Source organism: Lasiosphaeria miniovina, assembly GCF_030549165.1.
Source record: "Lasiosphaeria miniovina strain SMH2392-1A chromosome Unknown B0T26scaffold_2, whole genome shotgun sequence".
NCBI classification, from domain to species: Eukaryota; Fungi; Ascomycota; class Sordariomycetes; order Sordariales; family Lasiosphaeriaceae; genus Lasiosphaeria; species Lasiosphaeria miniovina.
The window spans coordinates 6,190,395-6,211,187 of record NW_026848221.1 but is presented as its reverse complement, the minus strand read 5'-3'; the positions used below and the strand labels follow the sequence as shown (position 1 = coordinate 6,211,187).

General features: G+C 54.0%; 4 protein-coding genes across 4 annotated transcripts; 2 read left to right on the top strand and 2 right to left on the bottom strand.

The window, feature by feature from the left end:
- The first annotated feature begins 10 nt into the window (after positions 1-10).
- On the top strand, positions 11-572 carry B0T26DRAFT_178192 (uncharacterized protein). The gene has a single exon (XM_060433602.1). It carries the CDS (start codon positions 124-126, stop codon positions 412-414), a length of 291 nt encoding a protein of 96 aa, XP_060301449.1. The 5' UTR covers positions 11-123; the 3' UTR covers positions 415-572.
- On the top strand, positions 357-1,424 carry B0T26DRAFT_178174 (uncharacterized protein). The gene is made up of 3 exons (XM_060433601.1): positions 357-648; positions 730-891; positions 989-1,424. Exons 1-3 carry the CDS (start codon positions 523-525, stop codon positions 1,289-1,291), a joined length of 591 nt encoding a protein of 196 aa, XP_060301448.1. The 5' UTR covers positions 357-522; the 3' UTR covers positions 1,292-1,424.
- Positions 1,425-3,445: 2,021 nt separating this feature from the next.
- On the bottom strand, positions 3,446-3,694 carry B0T26DRAFT_698623 (uncharacterized protein; the record flags this gene model as incomplete). Its single annotated transcript, XM_060441436.1, has 1 exon — positions 3,446-3,694. A coding segment is annotated over exon 1 (224 nt), but the record flags the coding sequence as incomplete, so codon positions are not given.
- A 10,520-nt stretch (positions 3,695-14,214) lies between these two features.
- Positions 14,215-19,394, bottom strand: B0T26DRAFT_178050 (uncharacterized protein). The gene is made up of 9 exons (XM_060433600.1): positions 19,336-19,394; positions 18,683-19,254; positions 18,250-18,622; positions 17,702-18,195; positions 17,153-17,638; positions 16,946-17,089; positions 16,610-16,888; positions 16,340-16,550; positions 14,215-16,280 (listed from the first exon to the last, which is right to left on the bottom strand). The coding sequence occupies exons 2-9, from the start codon at positions 19,043-19,045 to the stop codon at positions 14,587-14,589; spliced, it is 4,044 nt and encodes a 1,347-aa protein (XP_060301446.1). The 5' UTR covers positions 19,046-19,254; positions 19,336-19,394; the 3' UTR covers positions 14,215-14,586.
- Positions 19,395-20,793: the final 1,399 nt, after the last annotated feature.

The window sequence follows — 20,793 nt, the reverse complement described above, 5'->3', positions numbered from 1 at the left end:
ACCTACCTATCTACCCTTGAGATGCCACAGCGTTGCCAGTCGTCCTGATCGAGACAGGTTGATGGTGTATTTTTTTTTATTTTTTATTTTTTTTTACTTTCTTGGTGTTTTGGGGTCGCTGGGATGTGGACCACACATGGCTTGGCCTTCCGTTGCTGGAGCCGGTCCCCCCTCCTCGCTGGAGATATAACATCCACGACGCGCCGCCCCGAGGCTCGTCAACTGGCCCGGATCCCCAATCTCACCTCGTCTCGTCAAAGAGCCTTTCGCCTACAACACCACCACACCAGACACCCGGCTCTTACCCCCAGTCAGTCAGTGTTACTTCCACCCACTCCACGACCACTCTCGTCCCATCGCAACGCCCCAGCCCGGCCTCGCCAGTCAGACGGTCCATACACAAAGACAAGGTAGTAGCTCGTACCCACCTATATACGATACCACTTAGACGCCTCCCAACCCACTCCCCTCGCCGCATCGCTTTCCTGGGCTTCCCCACAACAACCGCCCACCGCACCCGCAATGGAAGACTACGGCAGCGTCGTCGACGTTCCTTCTCCCTCCAACTCGCTCTATTATGTCTACGGAGAATCAGAGCAATATCTTGACTCCAACACGTCCGAGTCGCACAGCCCAAGCAGCTCAGCAGTAAGTTTTGCCGTGTGTTTTTGGTGTGAACGGTGGTCGTCGTGACAGGTGGTGCTGACATTGGCCGCTCCTTTCCCCCAGTACGATATGACATACGCAGCGGAGCTCAGCAATACGTCTAGCGTCTACCCGAGTCCCGAGCGGGACGATGAGGACTCGTCTCAACCTAGTTCTCAGCAAAAGCCAGCCGTCAAGAGGAAACGGGAGAACCGGTACAAGAACGCCCCTCCCTCCGTTCTGTCGGTACGTACAGTACACCTTCCCCCTCCTCTTCCTTCCCCAACCAGCCCACCCCAAACGGAGAGACACAGCCAAACTAACCCAGTCTGCACTAATACAGAGGCGGCGAGCGCAAAACCGCGCATCACAGAGGGCATACCGCGAGCGCAAGGACCAGAGGATCAAGGACCTCGAGCAGATGCTCAACGAAGCCAAGCAGCGCAACGACGTGCTCGGCAACGCCTACGCGACACTGCATGCCGAGTACATGTCGCTCAAGGCGGCGCAGATCAAGGACCAGAGCTACCAGGCCGCCGAGATGGGCTACCGGCACCCCGCAATGGGCGGCCTGCCCGACGGCAGCGAGGGGCTCGACCTCGATCTCTACGTCTACTCGGACATGAACGCCGCCTACACGCTATGAGGGGAACAGCAAAGCAAGCAACGAAACCGCAACACACAAAAAATACCACCTTCCCCTGCTAATTCCTCTGTCCTTTTTTTATTTTATTTTTTGTAGAAAGAACAAAGAAAAAAAGAGCATTGGAACTTTGGTTTGGCTTAGAGCGGGGAAGGAGGGGGGGCAATTGTCGTCGAAAGCTCCTTCCGTCTTTTCCCTGTCTTTCTTTCCCTGCTCGGGGGACAAGCCACAGTCTGCGTGCTTTTGCCTACCGCGTATTTTTTTTTCCCATGTCTGTCTCAGTTGCCTGCTTGCCTCTGTCGGGCAGGTTGTCACAGAGGGGGAAAAAAAGAAAAGACAAAAAGCCAAATCCGAAGAGAGAAGGGGGGGCCAGCGGCGACGGCGATCCCCGTTTTGCACACTCTTCACACTCTCACCCTCTCACACACTCACACATCTTCACGCATTCAAATGTCCCAAGCCGCTCAAGTGGCTGATAGATCGCCATGACGGATGGGGGGGGGGTGAGGAGCGAAGTGGTTGCCTTGGCCACGAGGCCCCAAGCCCTGTCTCCTGCGGGTAGCCAGCTACACTACATTAGTTGGCTGCATACACCTTAACTAAGCCAAGAGCCAAGAGCCAAGAGCTAAGCCAAGGAAGGCATGGGAAGGGGAGGCAGGCAGGCAGGCAGCGTCAGGGGATTTTAAGAAAAAGCAGCGAAGCCTTATCGAACAAAGTTCGGACGGAAGCGGGGTGGAAGGGAGGGTGTGTGTCTGTGTATGCCATGTGCGTGATCTGGTGTGGAGGGTGGTTGACTAACTGGGTTGGGTGCAAATCTTGGGAAATCTCTAACTACTTTTCTTGCTCGTGCGCTTCCGGTTTTTTCTTCTTCGGGCTTCTCTCTAATTGTCCCTCTTGTGTCATTGCCGCGTTCAACAATACATCTATATAGATGGGACAACATCCGGACCTAAGTCCGTGGTCCGTGGACAGGAAAGGAGTAAAGGGTTTGGGGGCTAGCTTACGGATTTACACTATATATTTTTTGTTTCAATTTTTTAATTTTTTTTTTTCACTATTCGGTGCTCCTTTCTGTGGGGCAGGCTACCTACCTTAGATTCGTTGCGCAAGCGAACCACAAGGTCTACGTTGAGGAGGGGAATGGGGACCACCACCGAGCAGGGAGGAAGGAACCGCGAAGGAGGAACCCGCAGAGATACGGGGGAGGAAGAGAGCCGGGCGGGGGTGGGGCTCAGGAATTCAGTTGCTTTTGCATCAAATATCGATGAGCCAATACCGTTCGTACCTGTGAAAGTATGCAAGGTGAGCGCATGGTAGACTTCCCTTTCGAGACTTTCGAGGTTACACGTGGTGTGAGGGGAACGAATGCGAGACGGCGATGGCATCCACGGATGATGGGCTAAGCTCTGTAGAGTGCAGAAAGTCGGCGATCACTCACTCGGGAACTGCTACTGAGCGAACAAACGCAATCGATATAATGGCTCTGTCTAAATAATTATTTTGACTTGTCTTTTTCCCTGTGTTGTCTGCATGGATATCTGTTGTGTGTGTGGTCGTGGCTGCTGCCCGCCTCACCAAGGAACGTCCGTGCCCCCGGGCCCTCTTCCATTTGGGACGAAAGACCTCACCTTGGGGCCCATACCACACTACACACCCCACCCCCGCCGATGATCGATTGGCGGTGTTCCGTCCGCGTCCTATCCTAGAGGTCGCCGACCAGACAAGCGCAAGCAAGGGTAGGAACTAATAAGAAGAGACGCATGCCAAGTCAACGACGGCCGACTTTTTGCCGCAAGCGCAGGCCAACTCGGGCACAAGAGACACTTTGAGGCAAAGACAAAAACCACAGGCCAAGTGACTCCTCTCGGGATAATTAACCGCCACTTGTCCGCCGCGGCGATAATTATTTAGTGTGTAGTGCGTACAGAGCCGTTGCACTGCCCGGGTGCTAGTATCATTGCCCTGTCCGGGCTGTTGGAACAATGGACGAATATCCGTACCTACCTTACCTACCCCAGCAAACAAGCAACGTAACGTGATGCCAGACTAGCAGCCGCCTTTTGACGTTGCCTGCCTGGACCTTTTTTTTTCTTCCTGCCATTCTTATTCGGAAGCCAAACTAGAGCCGGGGCGGTACTTGATCTTTCAACGTAGTGCCTGTAAGGAAAAGGACACCCCAAACACCAACTGCGCGCACAGGGTGCGCGCCCACCACTTGTCACCAACTGGCTAGAACACTGCCAGCTGGCATACGCTACGCCGTGGCGCCACGACCGCAGACTGATGCCCGGGCCGAACCCCTGAGCAGGTATATAAACAATGGCCCTCGCCCATCTTCCTTTGCGAGGGCCAGGTTGAAGTCTTACACCAATACAAGTCATTCCTCCCCTACCTTCTTGCCTGCATTGTGACCACCTTGATCAGGCGTACCTACCTTCTCTTACAGTGCCGTTGATGTTAGGTGGGGGAAGGGAAGTGGATTCAAGAAGGTCAGTTTTTTTCTTATCAGAGAAAGAACAAAGCCCGCCCATTAAGCTTTTTCTACCATCAACGCCGACCAATCGGGTGTCATGTTCTGTTTCTGAGACTCTTTCCGAGATATCTTTCCACACACTGCCTTCCACCCCGCCGCCGCGTATATATTCGGCATTGCACAAACAGTAGGATTGTATTGTACATGTACATACATACATAGACACCTGAAAACATGTGGCGGTGGGGATGCCAACAACAAAGAAAAAGAGGAAGCGAAGAACTCCCGAAACCGAAACCGATACGCAAAACCACCAAACCGCATCCAGTTAACCACCACAAATGGTCAGTCAGGTGTTTACCATCTGTCATGATCTGCCATGGGCCTTGTGGGTGGAAGTGGTCTCGCCTGGTCTGGCGTGTGGCGTAGTTGAAGAGAGAAGAAACAAATAATCGTAGCGGGTCCCGTCCCCCAACGTCTGGCTGGTCTGGTTCGAAGCCGTTCCCGGCCGGCAGTGAGGTGTCCACAGACAGGGGGGAGGGAGCACCGCGGTGCCGGCAACGGACGGTCCTCCGAAATACGTTACGGCAATTGAGCTACCTGACAGGGGGAGACGAGCAGCGGCAGCGGCAGTGGCGAAGCAGAAAACCAAAAGACACAAAAAACCCCGCTGAAGCGAACGAGCGGAAGAAGACAAGGAACAGAAAAGAGATACGCTAGCGGCGAGGCAAGCGGCAGGCTTGCGGAGCTTCTGGGAGATGGGCCGGGAGAATTGGGGATGATTATATCAAAATAGCATCATTTGACCTTTCTTTCCTTTTCGAGCTTTTCAGCTTCTCACCATGCTTCCTCTCTTCCATCTCTCTCTTGTTGCTTACTTGCTACCTACCGGAAAACCCACCTTACCTTCCTTACCTTCCTTACCTTAATGTTTTAGTGCCGTTTCAGATTTCTTCTTGGTTGGGGGTGGCAAAAAGCAGGAGTTGGCGTTGGGATTGTTGACTCTTGAAGCTTTAAAATATTATCATATGTATTTCTGGGTCTGACCCCGGGAAAAAAAGGGGGGGCTGTGGTTGTGTGAAGGATTGGTGACGCTGCTTTGTCTTTTTCAACCCCCCAACACCACCGCGAAAAGAGGCACCTTACCTAACGTATCTTAGGTAACGCACATAACCCCCTGGAATGTGCAGTTTGGTGTTGGCTCGCATTCAGTTCAAGTTGTCGTTGTCGTCGTTCCTTCCATGTTCGTGTTCAATCACACAATCTCAATCCCGTGGTTGCTTACACACAACGATACGCCAAGTCCCCGCGAGCGCACGTCTTGAACAAAAATTGATTACCTTAGGTACACCTTAGCCGCGTAAGCTAGATCGAATAGAGCTTAGCTTTTTCGAAACAACCCGCAAAATCCCCCGCTCTTTACCGCTTTTCCTTCTTTCTCTGTTTGTGCTTAAATGAAAAAAAAAGGGGGGGGGGGTGAGGAGGGAATTGACGACGATGGGGACAAGGGACAAGGGACTGCCAGCAAGTGGTTGTGGCTACTTTCCTATCTGCCTTCCACTTGCAAACAACGAATCTGGGCTGTGCCAAGAAGCAGACAGCTACAGGAAAACAGTGAGGGTCTCGCGAATATTGCCGATGAGAGAGATGGAGAAGCAACGAGGTTTTACTAAGGCTGGGCAGAAAATCAGGCCACACTGGCTGGCTCGTGATGAGAAGTGTGTGGTTATCCAACGTAGCCAAGTTAAATGGTGAGAATAATAAACACAAGAACCCCCTCCTCACCTCAACAAAGCAGCAACACCTATTTCCGAATTTGTGGTGGAATCTTGGTCAGCTCTTGGTCAGCTCTTTACAGTTTGCTTGTTGCTCTTGTGACAGATGTTGTTTGTTTCGCATCAAGACATGAGGTGAGAGGTATCCGAAAGAGTCTCACCTACCCCTTTTGACTCGTGGGCTTACCTACGCCCCAGAATGAGAGCATCTCCTCCCCCACCAGACAGGTCCTAAACCCTTGGTTAGATGGTTTCTTTGGTGAAAAAGTGCACCACGTATGCTATGCAGCTCTGCTTTACCAAGTAAAGGCTTTGAGCCAATAGTAAAGTTTCAAAGGGAGAAATGGTCCGAACTGCCATCAAAGAGTCGAGGCCGGCTTGGCAAAAAGCCCCGTTGTTTCTCCCCATCTCAGCTATGTTGTCTGCAAGACTTCATGACGATGCCGCCTTGACTCTTCCGACTCTTTCTCGTGTACGTTGCGGGGTCGTGGCATCGCGTCTGTATCTTACCTTCCCACCTAGTCTTCATCCAAGTGAGGGCTTACAAAACCCGCCAGCCGTTGAAGTGTGGGGGAAGCGACACTGCACAGCTTTGTTTCGGTCCGGCTCTCCTCGTCTCCTGCAACGTCTTATTGTAGACTGTCCGGACGGCCTGTAACTAGACTAGTGTACCGTAGAGCTGCGTGCTACGCATGCGGTGCAGATATGGCATGCAGCTTCCCTGCCTCCCCGGTCCTCTTGATCCGCGAATGGGTAGGGGGCACGGCAGGGTCTCGTGGGCTGGTAAGAGTGGGCAGACGCGTACATCTGTCTGATCTCGGCAAATTACCTGATCTAGAAAGAGTGCTGACTCGTTGGGCATGCGCTACAACTCCAGCGCCAAGTGAGGAGAGGAGTAAGTCATGGTGAGGGGGAAGAACCAAAGTCGATGCCGGGGCAATCACGACATCTGAAGAGAGAGGGGAAAATAAAGAGAGGAAGATATAGCGCGCCAGGCGTTGACACGTGTGACACGCATTGGCGTTCTCAACAATAAGCTCAGACGGTGCCACTTTCGGTACCAACTTCCCAACCCGGCCTCTGGCTCTGAGTTCTTGGGAACAGGAACAAGGTGCTCACGTTATGTAGTTGGCTGCAAATGCCCCAGTGGCCCCAATTTATCAAGTAAAAGCTCATGGTAAATATGTTGCAACTTTGGTACCTAGGCAAACATGTTTCAGGAACTTCACAGTTAACGTACCAGTTCGTGTAACCGTAGCGACGATGCACGGTCAGAAACATGTTTAAACACCCAGAAAAACAGGGAGCATAGCAAGTTGCCCATCAGTACGGTTCAAGACGTTTGCAACCAGTAGCTCGCTGGTGAGAACTGTAAGTCGGCATTGGCCCATTCCAAAACTGGCAAGGCTGTATAAATTGCATTGCCTTAGCCAAGATGGTCAGAATCCGTCGAGAATGCCAACGGTTAGTAGCAGCCTAACTGGCAGAATGCCGCGGGGTGAAAAGGAGCCCGATGCTCGATTCTGAGATATTAGTTTTCAGGGGCGACGGAATAGGAGAGGTTTTTGGCACCGGTCCCCGTAAATTCGGTTTAGCTAGTGTGCAACATGGCAACGTGAAGGAGAACAGCGGGTTTTGGGCCCTCTCTTGGACGCGGGGGTAGTTGTTACACGGGCTGTAAACATCACTAGACATGTGATAACTGACACAAAAAAGGGGTCTGTGTGGTGTGGGCTAGCCTCGCAGTTGTTGGGTTGAATATGATGTCATGTTAGTCTAACAAGGGTGCGGATGCGCTTAGAGTACCTGCCAATGTTATAGTGGGCGGCAGCAGTTTGGAAAGGAAGGCGGAAGAAGTATTGTGACGGAAGGTATCAGAAAGACGAACAAGAGGTGCAGCTTAGAGATAGCTATTGGCATGATTCGGTCGGTTGTGTGGTTTGTTTCGATATCGATATCCGAACGGCCTGGGCTCGCATCTTGTGCTGTGGGTTCCACCAAAGGCGGATCGGCTTGGCGCACTTCTTAGCGTTCTCCTTGGCATGCACTGCCGTTGAGTCTGGCGGCGTCAGCTTGCCTGTTGTGGACGATGTCGAGTTAAGAAACATTCCGCTGTTTGCCCTAGATCGATGGAAATGTCTTGGCGCCCAGTGGACTTTGGGCGTCACACAAGGGAGTGCTGGAGAGATCGGATTTGAGGAAAGTGTGGTGCATCCATGTGCAGGCTGGTCCTTCTGTTCCAGACTCGACGGCTCGATCCAACGAGCTCCAGACTCCAGACCCGCTAACACCAGTCGTGCTTGCCTAGGTACATTTTCCTGAAGGAATGCCTCCGTGGCTACACCTCCCTTCGAGGGCGAACAAAGTTACCTCACCTAATGTATGAACCCCAAAAAGGATAGTGCCCGCTAGAACTTCCACAAATTGAATTCTGAGGGTTATGTTCCACAAACGCAACTTCCCAACCTAACTTGTTCCTATGCCCTCCCTAGGCACCTTGCCTTATCACAAACATCAGTTGCGATCTCGATCTTCCCCCATACGCCCGACAGTTATGCCCCTTCTGATTCAAGTTCTGGAGTAACTGAGGTGGTTCTGACTCCGCCTCCAACAGAGTCCCTAGTTCCGACTTTCTGCACGTATTTCCGAGCCTGCCCTTCGTCTTGCTTGGCCTTTGCCAAGTCGGTGACCTATGAGTCATCATTGGCATGTCTTGGTTTTGGTCTGCTCCATCTGACCCATGGTGTTTCTCTCCCCAGGAAGCTTCCAGTCGAGTTTCCTTGGTAGACGTGGTTGCGCATTGCTTGGAATTGCCGCACTATGGGCCAACGCAACTCGGCGGCAGCTGTAGCTCTGGATTCCGACGTGGCTCAGACGGAAGCTTCCGGGTTGTAACTCATGCAACTCAACCACATGTTGGCAGGTTAGGGTTGCTCCGTATCCAAAACGTTGATGGCCATCTCCCCTCCATGACGGATACACAACGCCTCTTTCAACAATACGAATACATCATACGCAACGCTCGATACGCAATACGCGCCTTCCAGCTCAACAACCATCCTACATTTCCTTCCCTCCCTTGGGTATCACATGCATATCTTGGATATCTTGTGCGCTGGCCCAATCCCAGACCAGAACCCCCAAAGTCGCGGTTCAGCGGCTGCAAGGACGTCAAAGCGTGGTTCCCGGAAGGGAGCAACGATGGCACGACCCCCCTACTCCCACCTCAGTCCAAGATACTTTGCCAACAATAGTACAGTCCAATCCCTGAATGTTTGTTAGCGTGGTACCTAAATACTTACAGACGGGAGAGTAAAGATCACAGCAAGCACACCGGCTAGGAAAGCCTTTGATAGGTATTTCTAGGATAGAGAAATTCCTTCAAGATTCTATAATAGGGACCGTAATAACGACTACCTCCCTCGGCGAAAAACCTTCAGGACGAGCCGTAAGTTATTAAGGCCTTCTAAATTTTGGAAACTCCCCCACTAACAAACATTCAGGGATTGGATTGTATCAGCCTCGGGGGTCATTATCGCGAGATTAGCAGCCAGAACCAGAACCAGATAGCCCCGGCCACGGTCTCTCTCCTCTCTGCTTGTCAACAGTTGACAACCTGGGCAATGTTTCCTGCATGACGGGTCACCGGCATGACTATTGGGTGACGCCATCCCAGCAATCGCCGCTCTGGCCTTGGTAAAGAAGCTCACGTCTAGGGGCATCACTAAGAACATGACGAAGTTTCAGCGGGTTCAAGACGTGGCATTGAGTCGGCGTGCAATCTCTTTGGACGACGCAGACCGCCTGTTGCGAAAGACGGGTCTTGGTTTTTTTTCTTTCAAAGCTGCAGACCAAGTTCTTGGACCACGCCCTTGCAATAACCTAGCCAACTCTGCTCCGCGGTTGGTCGCGGTCTCGGATCTGCTGGCTCTGAAAAGGTTCCTGTTCCGAAGACCTTCCTTCTGCGCGTCGTGTGTGGTGTGGTGCAGATATCTGCTTCTCTGGTGTTTAGCCGACGCCACACATGGGACAGACTCCTATCCCAACCTCTCTCCCCCTTTAAGATTAAAACAGGGTGCACGCCGGCAAGAGTTATAACACCCGCCTGGTCCTGCTGCCATAGCTTCATCCCTCGGAGACCCGATGCCCCTGACTCGGGCAGAAGGTCACCAATCCCGGCCATGGTATCAACAGTGCATCGAGGCTCCTTGGAAATCGAGGTGATCAAGGGGCGGCTGGGCGAGCGTGTTCGAATGCGCTGCTGTGCATCAGAAACCAGTGGCAAGTTGGCCCTGTCCGAGCATCCCTCTGCCCTTTCCAGCAGAAGCCTGCTGGTTGCAACTGTATCTGCATGGCCGCGCAGCCTTCCTAAATCCGAACACCATGGTCTCCAGGTCAGCACGTCGGTGCCCGGTTCCCCGTTCAGAGCGGGGTCGGACCCCCGGGTCGTGAAGCTAGATGCCGGGAGCCTGGATGGAGGTGGTCAAGTGCGATATGGAGAGGGGCCACATCGCAAAGGGAAACTCGCAGAGCGAGGTTCTGTGGCAGAGCTTCCTGCGGGTCTGGGAGAACTCGCTGCCGCGTTTCCCGTACCAGCGCAGCCCCGAAGGGAGTCGGCTTGTCGATCGAACGGGGGTTGAGGCCAGCATTGATAGTTGGAGACGTCGCTAACAATTTCGACGATATTGCTTGAAATCTGAGGCAGCTGAGGCCCGGTGACTGCGGAGGACCGCTCTTATGTGGCCAGGCAGAGAGGAGGGAATTGCCTGGTCCCCTGCAAGTTTTCGCGCATCTTCAAAACGGATCACTCATATGACGGGTGCTTGGTGCTGGGCGCTGAATCAGCTCTCTCGACATCTCTCCACTCAGCGACTGTCATGCCCAACTATCCTTGCACCGCATGCGACCTTGGTATGCGGCTAACCTAGTTGATGCCAACATGATGGATGTGAGAGGCCGGATCCATGGACAAAGTGCGCCGGGGGGGACGCGTCGTATAGGTGATCTGTCTTGGCACCGTCGGCGTGGTAAATCTGGGAGTGGGTTATTGGTTGTCTCACGATGATGGGCGTATTTAGCCTGCTGTGCGGCCACTGCCTTGTCAGCAGGGAGGCGCTCTTGTCAAGACCGGGCATCTTGAAGCTCGTATGCCTGATTAGTTGCGGCGATTTTTTGAACGCTAAGCGGCTTGTGCAGTGTCAGATCTCTTTGACTCCTCAGCTCGTCGAGACGATGTTGCGGGCGAGTTCAGACTCGTCCACAGTCCAGAAACCCAGGCGGACGAAGAGATGGGAGATGTTAGCGGAGCAGCTTCTCCCCACTACCTGGAATTAGTCTTTCATACTCCCGTCTTAAACCCCATTTACGTACTAATAACACCCGAGACGCCCCTCGCGTACCCAAATGATGAGGCGAGAAAGCGAGTTTGCACAGACTGGGTTTCTCTAACATTGGTGTCATTACACGCTAAAAGACATGGTAGTCTCAAGGCGAGTCTTTGCTGCCGGAGGTTTGTTACAATCTGATCCCTGAATGCTTGTTAGCGTGGAACTTGAGAGATAGGCCTCTAGAATTCCAAAACAGGGATTCCAACACCTAGCTTTCACCTCCCTCGGCGAAAACCCTTTGGAGCGAGCCGTACGGCTTTGACGCCTTTCAGATCTTGGAACAGTCCCCTCGCTAGCAAACATTCAGGGACTGGACTGTATTGTCGTCGTCATCGCCTGCCGGGTGGTTATATCTAGGCGGCTACATGACCTGAAGACGTAGGTAAGGTAGGTAAAGGTAAATAACTGCTTTGAGTAGCGAGCGCCAGGCCCCTCCGCCTGAAATTGTTCCCAGATCTCGTCTCCCGGGCTGCCTGTAAACGTATCCCAAATCGATCTACTATGTGGGCTACGATAATATTACCAAGTTTTTTATGTGTTGGGGGCGCTTCTTCTCATTTTGCTGGGGTTCCTGCTCTGGCCTGGCCTGTCTTGGTCTGGCTGGACCGGGGGCTTCGGCTTCGGCTTCGGCTTGCTTCCTCGCGATTCTAAAGCCTGCCTGCCCCCTAGCATCTTCGGATTGGCATGTCTATGTTGAATGGGCACTCTAGCTATCTTATGTCCTATTGGTACTGTCGTGCTGGTGTCTGTTTATGAAGTTTCTATTGCCCCTTAATGGTGCCTGTGAGTGGGCTTTCGCCGTCGTGGTGCTGGTCTGAACCGGCTTCCCAATTTATCACCGTCCCTGAGAATTTCTACATAGATTGAGAGAAAGAGAGAGAGAAAGAGAGGGGGGGAGGGAGGGAGCGCGAGGAATTAAAAATGCTGAACCGGTCCCGGCCCCTAGGGATTGAGACACTAGTTAGCGAATACGATCCCTCCCGCCCTGGGGATGAATGTTAAGGGTGGGAAAAAACGTGCTCGTCTCCACACACGAAGTTGATGGATGGGCTAATAGTGGTGTGTGTCTTTTACTAGTATGTATTGTCTCGTGGACACAAAGACTGAACTGGTGGCAGTGAGTGTGGTGAAAAAAAGGGGCTCAGCTGTCAGGCTCTTTTTCGAGAGTTTGTCTGATGCTTGCTGACTTGCTATCTAGGTATGTATGTAGCTAACGGTGAAAAAAGGAAAGCCAAACGGGCGAGGGCCAAGTGGGAGAGCTGACTGCCAGCTAGACTAGGACGGATACCGCGGGTGGTTTTTGTGCGTGAAGGGGTGTTACTGCGCACACCTACATGCCTGGACAGTCAAGGTAGGTAGCAAGCGGCTTGCGCGGGTTGCGCCTTGGCATACATTGTAGCTTTGCCTGGAAGACTATGTTGGCTTTTATCTATACACCCTCCGTTCTGTGGGCAAACTAAAAATACTATGGCAATCCTAAGGCAGACACTGCTTTTGTATTATTGTTGAGGTGATGGTGAGATTATTTGCACCTTGTTTGCTCGGGCCCTCTCAGGATCTCTTGGAACATGAGGAGGGCCTTCTCTGTCTGGTTAGGTTATTCTCGTCTCCCTCTCTTTCCCTCTAATTCGCATGCAAAGTTGTGCTAACCGTAGATATTTAAGAGACCACGAGACCCGGGGCTGGCTGCCGGGTTTAGTCAGGGTACTCGGAGAAAATCTAGTCTAGGTAGGTGGTTGATAGTGGATAACAGAGCCTCTTTATGCGGTTTTGTGGCGCTGTCGTCACGTTACAAGCATTGTACTACATCTACCGTTTAGCTTGGGTCTTTCTGTTGTCAACGGGCTGTCTGCGTCTGGTGCCCCAGTGACGGCTCCGTTACATACAATCCCCACCCCCCCTGTAACGGACAACACGAGAGCTATGGGAGCAAACGGAAAGGCTAGCACGATAACCTTCTTACTTTTGCCACTCTGCGCTGTCGTCAGCTTCCGGGGTGAGCGGAATAAGACGGGCCGGCCCATGCCCCCGGGGCGGCCGCCCCCCCACACCCCCTTTTTGCTTTTCCATCATATCGACTGGGACATAGGAAGCACACAGCATCAGCTAAAACCCGGCATGTTGGTAACCAATTACGGCCCCCGTGGGTTGTCCGTTCCCCAGTGGTGAACCCGAGCACGACGTGACAAGGAGGAGCTGAACACCCCCTTTTTAATCTGTGAGGTCAGCCCATGTCGCACCACCATTGTGCAGAGTCTTCAAGTAGGCTATCCGTTGCCCTTGTACTTGACGTGGTAACTGGGCGATTACATATTAACTCTTGCCTGAGATGCACGCGTCCTTGTGTCGCAAAACGGTCGATGAGTGAATGCCGGGAGTGAGACCGGAGAGCGCTGTGATCGTTGTGCGAGCGGTTATTCTTGTCGTTCCGTGTAAGCTTCTCCTTTCCAATCTCCCGTATCCGATTAGTAATCGCTAACTTTCTGTAGTCCCCCGCTATTAGAGCCGTTAGATTTGACTTTCTTTGCCAACACTCGATAGGATGTGCTGGATAAGAAAGAGACGTCGTTCGTGTCGAATACTTTAGGCCGGTAGCTTGAGAGCTCTTTCCGAGAGTTGGACAAGCACATTTTTAAGTGCGGCTAGGACCGCCTTGAAAAGTTTGTTCCAAAATACGTTGCTAGCGACGTTGGACTGCTCGGAACTTCTGGTCTCGCACGATTTCCCGGGCCTGTCGCTGATGTTCAAATCCCTGGAGCGAGCACTGATCCCAGCTCTCAACCCAATTACTGAATGTTTATTAGCGGGGGACTTTCTGAACTATGGAAGGGTTGAAAGGCCTCAATACCTCACGGCTGGCTCTAAAGGTTTTCCGCTAAAGGAGGTAGCAGCTATTGCAATCCCTACTCTGGAATTCTAGAGGCATATCTCTCAATTCAAAATATCAGAGCAGAGCAGCGCAGAACAGAATAGAGTAGAGTTACCTCCGTAGATAAATACCAAGTAGCAAAATAAATCTACTTGGTGCTGCAAGACAAAAACACCATGTAAGATACCATGCAAGACAACAAAACCAACAGCACCACGTAAACACACAAAAACAAGACAACACAGTGCAATGCAACCCAACGCAATGTAACGCAACTTTTAATGTAATAAAGCAATCAGATCTCGCCTTTTATTTTCTTTTCTTTTCCCCCCTGGCTCAACACAGACTCGCTCATAGAAAAAGGTTAGATGATAAATAAAGAACCATGAACAAAAACAAAAAAAAAGTCTAGCCATCCCGTTGTCTAACCATCAATCCCATGTTATCCATGTCTAGAATATGCAAGGTACCTACCTTGATAAGACAATAAAAGTCGGGCGGTCGGCACCTTTTTGAGGTGTTGTTCTCTGCTCTTATTCCTAATATTTCTTTTTTCCCACTCCATCCATACCTATTCACTTTCCTCTCCTGATCTGGCGTCTACTCCCACCCCTCTTATTGCTGTCACCACTGCTGCCCCAATTACCGCTCCCGCTGTTTCCGTTTCCGCTTCCGCTTACGCTTCCACTCCCACGATCGGCAATGGCAGTGCCAGTCGCGGCCGGGCTCCCAAGAGCTACCGCCGCAGCGCTGCGCCCCCTGCCCGACCTGGACTTGGATCCGGGGCTGTCCTCCTAAGACCACCGGAGATCCGAGCTGGGCGCTCGGCTGCGGCGCTTGGCGCTGCCACTCGTGACGGACGTCTCCCTGCTGCTAAAGCTCGGCGGGGGGCCGGCACCAACACCGCCGCCACCAGTATTTCCTGCTCCTCCCTGTGCAGGTCCGCCAGGCCCACCTCCGCCGCCAGCCGTCGTGCTAGGCGAGCCCGTATACCCGGACCCCGTGACCGACGAGCCTGAGCGCATGCGCTGGGAATAGTTCTCCTTGTTACTGTGGGAGCTGTCGCTCCGGGACACGTTTGACATGGAGACGGGCGGCGCCGACGTCCCAGAAGAAAGACTTGGCCGCGAGAACTGCGTCGACGTGCGTGGCAGTCTGCTCTTGGCAGCCGGCGCCAACGCAGCGTTGCCCAGGGACGAAGACGAACCCGCGTCGCTGCTGACCCGGCGGGGGATGCTGGTTGCGACGCCGATGCCGCCGTCCCGACTGCGCGGGCGGTAGAGCGCCGCGTCGCGCTCGTGGGCCAGTGCGACAGCCGACCGTTTCGGAGTGGTCGCGACTTCGATGAATGCCGACGACGAGTGTGCTAGCCGGTGGTGGCCTGGGTGGGCATGAGTGGGCGTTGGCGGCATCGACATGCTCGAGTGAGCGAGCCCCGGTGGCGTATAGCTGGTGTTGCGCCGGGGGCCGGAGCGCGAGCGCGGGCCGGACCCGGCTGCGTTCGGGCCGCCCATGACACCTCCGCTCCCGCTTCCGGGGCCACCGCCACCGCCGCCTCCGAGCCCGAGCGCGCTCAGGGACATCATAGCGTCGTGCTGCAGGTCCGTGTCGATGTGGCTCCGCACGAGCTCCGACGCCAAGTTGCGTACCAACACCGCCGGGTCCTTATCCGCCAGGGTTTGGATGTCGTCAAACAGGATGCGAAGCTGGCGGCCCGTGCTGGATGCCCGCACCGACGCCATGGACGAGCTGTTAGCCTCGCAGCCGTCCATGATGTTGCGCACGAGACGTAGTAGGTTGAGGCGGACGATGGCCTTCTTGTGGTTGAGCTTCTGCGAGATGCCGGCATACATTTCCGCCTTGGCCAGCGATGCCGCCACGGCCGGACTCAGCCGGAGAACCTTGAGCAGCGGCTCGAGGAGGTTCGTGTCGAAGGCGTTGGCCTTGTTCGTGTTGAAGCACGACGTAATGGCTGCCGTGAACTGGCCGTCCAAGAGGTGGCTCTCCACCTTGGCCGTCTCTTCCTGAAGCCACACGAAGATGGCATCAAGCGCCGTAACCTGCCAGTACTGGTCCGCTAGGAGCGACACGTAAAAGGCCAGGCCACTGTTCTGCCAGAGATAACGCCTCCCCTTGCTGCCCGAATGCGCCATGTCGCAGAGGATAGGGAGTACAAATTCCTTGGGCGGCCTGTCCGTCTTTAAGATCTTGAGCAATAGGGGTATGATGCCGTTGCTGGCCGCGTATTCTTGCCGCTCTTTGCTGAGCCGGCAGAGGTTAAACATGGTGTTGAGGACCTGGTTGGCGATTTCTCGAAAGTGATTCTGTCCTTTCTTCATCGAGCTACTCAGCACGTCGATCAAGAAGTCGATTGCGTCGGCCGAATGCAATGCCTCGAGCGTGGTCGAGAGCATAGATAGGTTTTTTATAAACTTGAGCATGGTGATCTGGTGAGACGCTGTCATTCGCCTCAGGTCCTTGAGCACGGCTAGAGATTATTGTTAGCGACTGGTTCCAAACCAAAAAGGGACTACGAGGTAAACAGACTTTTAAGAACCTGGCGGTCAGCCACAACCTCCTTGACATAGTTCTCCGCCTGTGAGAATAGGTAAAATATGTTGACGATGCGGCCTTCCACCAGTTCGGAGAGCTCGTTCTTGTCGTCTTCATCCAGGACCTTGTGGAGAACCGCCGCAAGAGGGTCGAGGATTTTGCTGCGCGAGAAAATCCTGCAGAAGTCGTTCTTGGGAGTTGGCCCCTGAAAGAAGTCAACAATCTAACCCCTGCATTTGCCATCCATCATCGGAAAGCACTTACCTGCAGTTCAAAGACGTTCCAGATACCGTTGACACCAATCAAGACAAGGCTTTGGGAGCTATCGTAGTCTTCGTCCAGGAATTCCACCAGGACATTGAGACCACCGGCGCTGACAAACATCTGCAGGGTCAGCGTAGATGTCTGGTACATTTGCCTCACAAATGCGGCCGCTTCTAGACGGATTTCGTTTGAGTATTGCCGGGCGGCAAATTTGGTAATGATGGGGATTCCGCCGACGAAGCAGAGGTTTTCTTGCAACTCGACATCATCCAGGATAATCTGTACTTTGGTCAGCCCGAACGCCCAGTGCCCCGGTAAACCGAAAAGGGCACATACCGCGTTGACAATCTTGAGCAGCTGCAGGATCATGTGCTGGCGGCTCTTCACCGTGCAGGGCTCAAGAATCTCGAGAATCGGAAGCAGGCCGTGGGCACTGATGATGAGATCCTTGACCTCGTTATTCTCCCACAAGAGGTTAAGCTGTGTCACCGCTCCAGTTAGCAATATTTCCACCCACGTCACAAAGCGATGTACAAAACGTACTAGATCTTCTGCCAGGTCGGATAATGTGTCTTCCCCTTCCGTCGTCTTCATCGACCTCACCAGCTCCTCCACCTTCTCTGCTAACCTGGCGTGCCGGTCACGGGCAATATTCGCCTCGAGGTCCATCTCGTCCCAGCCAGGATCCATCATGGCGAAGGGGTCGTCTTCCTCCTCATCGTCTCCGAGCCAGGAGCTGTTGGACAGCTTGGAAAGCAGCATGAGTTGGCCGCCGTCCTCGGACCCGCGGTCGCTTTCCTCCGATTCGGCAAAAGCGTCCCCGGTGCCGAAGATATCGGAAAAGTCCTCGTCGCCCTCGTTCTCGGCAAACTTGGTGATCTCGACGGTCGACCTCGTCCTCCTTACTGGCTGCTCCGGAAGCACCAACGGGCGCGATGGGTTCTGCCGTCGCATGCTCCCCGCAGCCGGCGACTGCATCGACCGTGGCAAACTTGTGAGATCGGAGGGGTGGAAGAGTTGCGGAACGTCCTGTTTGTTGACTGAGATAAGCATCCATGTCTCAGCCGGGTTGTGGAGCCAGACGGGCCTTACCTTGCCGATCAAGTTCAACCTGTTGTTGAACACGCCATCATTATCGGCGAACAGGTCCGAGTAGTCCTCGACGGACTGCTCGCGATAAATAACATCAGGACGCGGGGGAAGCTCGAATTTGTTCGCAAAATGCGGCTTAACGGGCGACTTGGGATGTGGCGCGCCTGGCACGGAGGCTTTGCTGCGCTGTCGCCTGTGGCCCTGCTGGGCCTTCGGCTCGGCGTTTTTCTCCGTCTTCCGGGGCAAAGGCCTGATGGTCTGTTCCTGGGGGTCAGGCTCAGACCAATGCCTCAGCCCCTTGATAGTCAAGAGCTCGCCGTCAAAATTTTCATCCCAGTTTTCCGAATTCTCTCGCTGGCCGTCGATAGACGCGAACGCCTTCAGCCGGTCGCCAGAAAGAAGACCCCCGAAATTATCCTGGCCCTTGATATGGGGAAGATTAAGCGCGCTTGGCGAGATGGTAGTGGCAAAATCATTGTCCCAGTTATCGTCGTCTAAAGAAAATCAGTCTAAGCAAGCAGCCGCAACAGCACAGCCCGACGACTTACCAGCAAGCTCAGGAGACCGGAAGGCCTCTGCGGTGGGCTTTGGCTTTGCCAGAACAAGTGGCCCCTTTGCAGGGGTGGTAAGGTTTGAGCGGTGAGCGTCCGAAGGGTTGAAACGGCTCCCGTAATGCGCCTGCACGGGCGGGCCGATGCTTTCGGAGCCGGTGGAAGCTCTGAGGTTGTTCTCGGACGACTTGAGAGCCCTGTTCCACTGCTTGACCTCCTCGACGGCTTGGCTAAAGTTTGCTGGCGCCTTGGAGACGGGGGCATCGCTTCTCCGGCAGCCCGTTATCCACGGGTGCCGCAACAGCTTTCTTGCCGAAACTCTAAGGTTGGGGTCCTTCTGAAAACATTGCATGAGGAAATCACGGGCGGCCTGTCCTTGACATCAGCATTCCACATCATATTCTCATGCTCCGGACGCGGGACAACAGACTGGAGAGACACCTTCTGGAAGCGGTGGGTGGTCGTCATTGACAATGGCAAACAAGGCGGGCATGGCCGCGAGATTGTGGTATGGCGGTTTTCCCTGGAGCAGCTCTATTACGGTGCATCCGACACTCCAGATGTCTGAGGACGACGTGGCGCCAGAAAGCTGGATGATCTCGGGGGCCATCCAATACGGCGTCCCTACTACCTGGGCCTCCTTGTCCGGACCTGCCAGGGTGCTTGTCGACACGCCAAAATCAGCGAGCTTTACTGTGCCGTCCTTGGTGGTCAAGATGTTGGCGCCCTTGATATCCCTGTGGATAACACCCTGTTCGTGCAGGTACTGCAGCCCCTGAAGCACCTGGGTCATGTACACGCCGACCAGGTTCTCGGGGAACTTGCCGTAGGCTTTACATATGGAGTGTAACGATCCATTTTCGCAAAACCTGCCCAACGAATGCCGTGTCAGCGTCTGCCTGCGGGCCTTGTTTTAAAGGGCAAGGGTAGGACAGACTCGAGGATGATGTTCAGACAGTCAACAGACTTGACAAAGCCAATGTATTTCACGATATTGTCATGCTAGCAAGAGGTCAGCAAATCCGACAGCTTTGGCCTGGGGATTAGGGGCACGGCGCGTTTCCTATCTTGGACAATACTAACATGGAGGTTTTTCAAGAGGTCAATCTCGGCCTACATGCATACATTTTGTCAGCATCAAAGCTCTCTCCTCCAAAACTAGGCCGCATTTCCTGTTGCCGGCAGCCCTGGTAGGAGAGCAGGTAGGTAGTCAGGTTGGCAGCAGCTCACCTCAATCATGCGCAGCTCGCTCTTTGGCACATCGACCAGTTTGATTTGCTTGACGGCCACGGCCTCACCAGTTCCCCAATTGAAAGCCTTGTAGACGGTTCCGAAGGCTCCTTTCCCGATGCAGTCGCCGAGTCGCTAGTGACGCCCAACCAGGTCGCCATATGGTCAGCCATGTCTTACATCAAATCGTGGGGGTTGCAACACATTTTCGCCATCCGAACAGAACAAAGGAGAAAGCAGATCTGCCAAGCCCAATGGGGCAAAAAGAGGGAGTGGTGCGTATGTACACGTGCGTATGAACAGACGCAAATATATATATAAATATATGTACATGTACGAAGGGGCGGGCCGTGCACAGCCCCATCCCGCACAAAAAAGATGCGGGCTGGCCTAGGAGCAGCCCGGACGGGATGAGATCGCGTGGGGCTTTCTGCTGAACATAGAATCCCCGTACAACACGGACACGGGCATCGCATGGGAGGAATGATAAGGAAAACCGAGACATACGTAGTCTTTCAGTCCTGGGTCTTGCACCGCCCTTTCTCGCGCATGGCTCGGCTCGCGGCGCGGCGTCCCCGGGACATTGGGCGGCGCAGCCGTCTTGCCGCCATTGACGCCATGGTACGGCCGTTCGGCAGCGGGGGGCCCTGGCGGGTTCGGCGCCATGCCTGCGGCCGGGGTTGGGTGAGCGCCTCAGCCCGAGTCTGAGATGCCCCGCCACCGAATGTGCAGAGCTCCTGGTGCTGCTGGCGTGTGTTGCCGCTGGTGCTCGTGTAGGCGGCTGCTGTATCTGTCCGCTCTCTCGAGGCCGGGGGTGTGTGGGAGAAGCTGCACGTCACGGCGGCGAGGGATGCCGGGCGGCAAGCGGGCGACGGAGGGTAGAGGACGGAGGATGTCGGCGGAGAATCGTGCTGGTCATTCCCGCCCCGACAGACGCTCCCTCTCGCCTGACCAAAGACCTGGATAGTTAGGTATGCAGCTAACCTGGAAGGTAGGTTAGGGTAGGTATAGAGGCAGGTACAGAGGTCGGGCACGGGTGGAGTCGCGTCTCGCTGGAGTGGGGTTGGAGATATGTTCGCGATCGATGCGGCACAGCGAGTGCCTTTGTTGACGTTCCGTTCGTCCTGGAAACAGGCGTGGGGACTCAAACGAATGGGGAGAATGGCCGCCGTCGACGTGTGTTGATATGCGGGCCTGGTCTGTTCTGGCCTGTCCGAGGAGCGAAGTTGTGGATTATGGATAGGTCGGGAGGTAAGTATTCCTAGGCCAGACAAACAGGCCAGCCGCCGGCAGCGGGTCGCTCTATTCCGC

Excerpts from the sequence above, each read along its gene's own strand:
- B0T26DRAFT_178050 (XM_060433600.1), bottom strand. The coding sequence starts at position 19,045 with ATGACCCAGGTGCTTCAGGGGCTGCAGTACCTGCACGAACAGGGTGTT. Across the intron at positions 16,889-16,945 it reads TGCTCAAGATTGTCAACGCG|ATTATCCTGGATGATGTCGA; the intron begins GTATGTGCCCTT and ends ACCAAAGTACAG. Across the intron at positions 16,551-16,609 it reads GGAACGTCTTTGAACTGCAG|GGGCCAACTCCCAAGAACGA; the intron begins GTAAGTGCTTTC and ends GACTTCTTTCAG.
- B0T26DRAFT_178174 (XM_060433601.1), top strand. The coding sequence starts at position 523 with ATGGAAGACTACGGCAGCGTCGTCGACGTTCCTTCTCCCTCCAACTCG. Across the intron at positions 649-729 it reads ACAGCCCAAGCAGCTCAGCA|TACGATATGACATACGCAGC; the intron begins GTAAGTTTTGCC and ends CCTTTCCCCCAG. Across the intron at positions 892-988 it reads CCCCTCCCTCCGTTCTGTCG|AGGCGGCGAGCGCAAAACCG; the intron begins GTACGTACAGTA and ends GCACTAATACAG.
- B0T26DRAFT_178192 (XM_060433602.1), top strand. The coding sequence starts at position 124 with ATGTGGACCACACATGGCTTGGCCTTCCGTTGCTGGAGCCGGTCCCCC.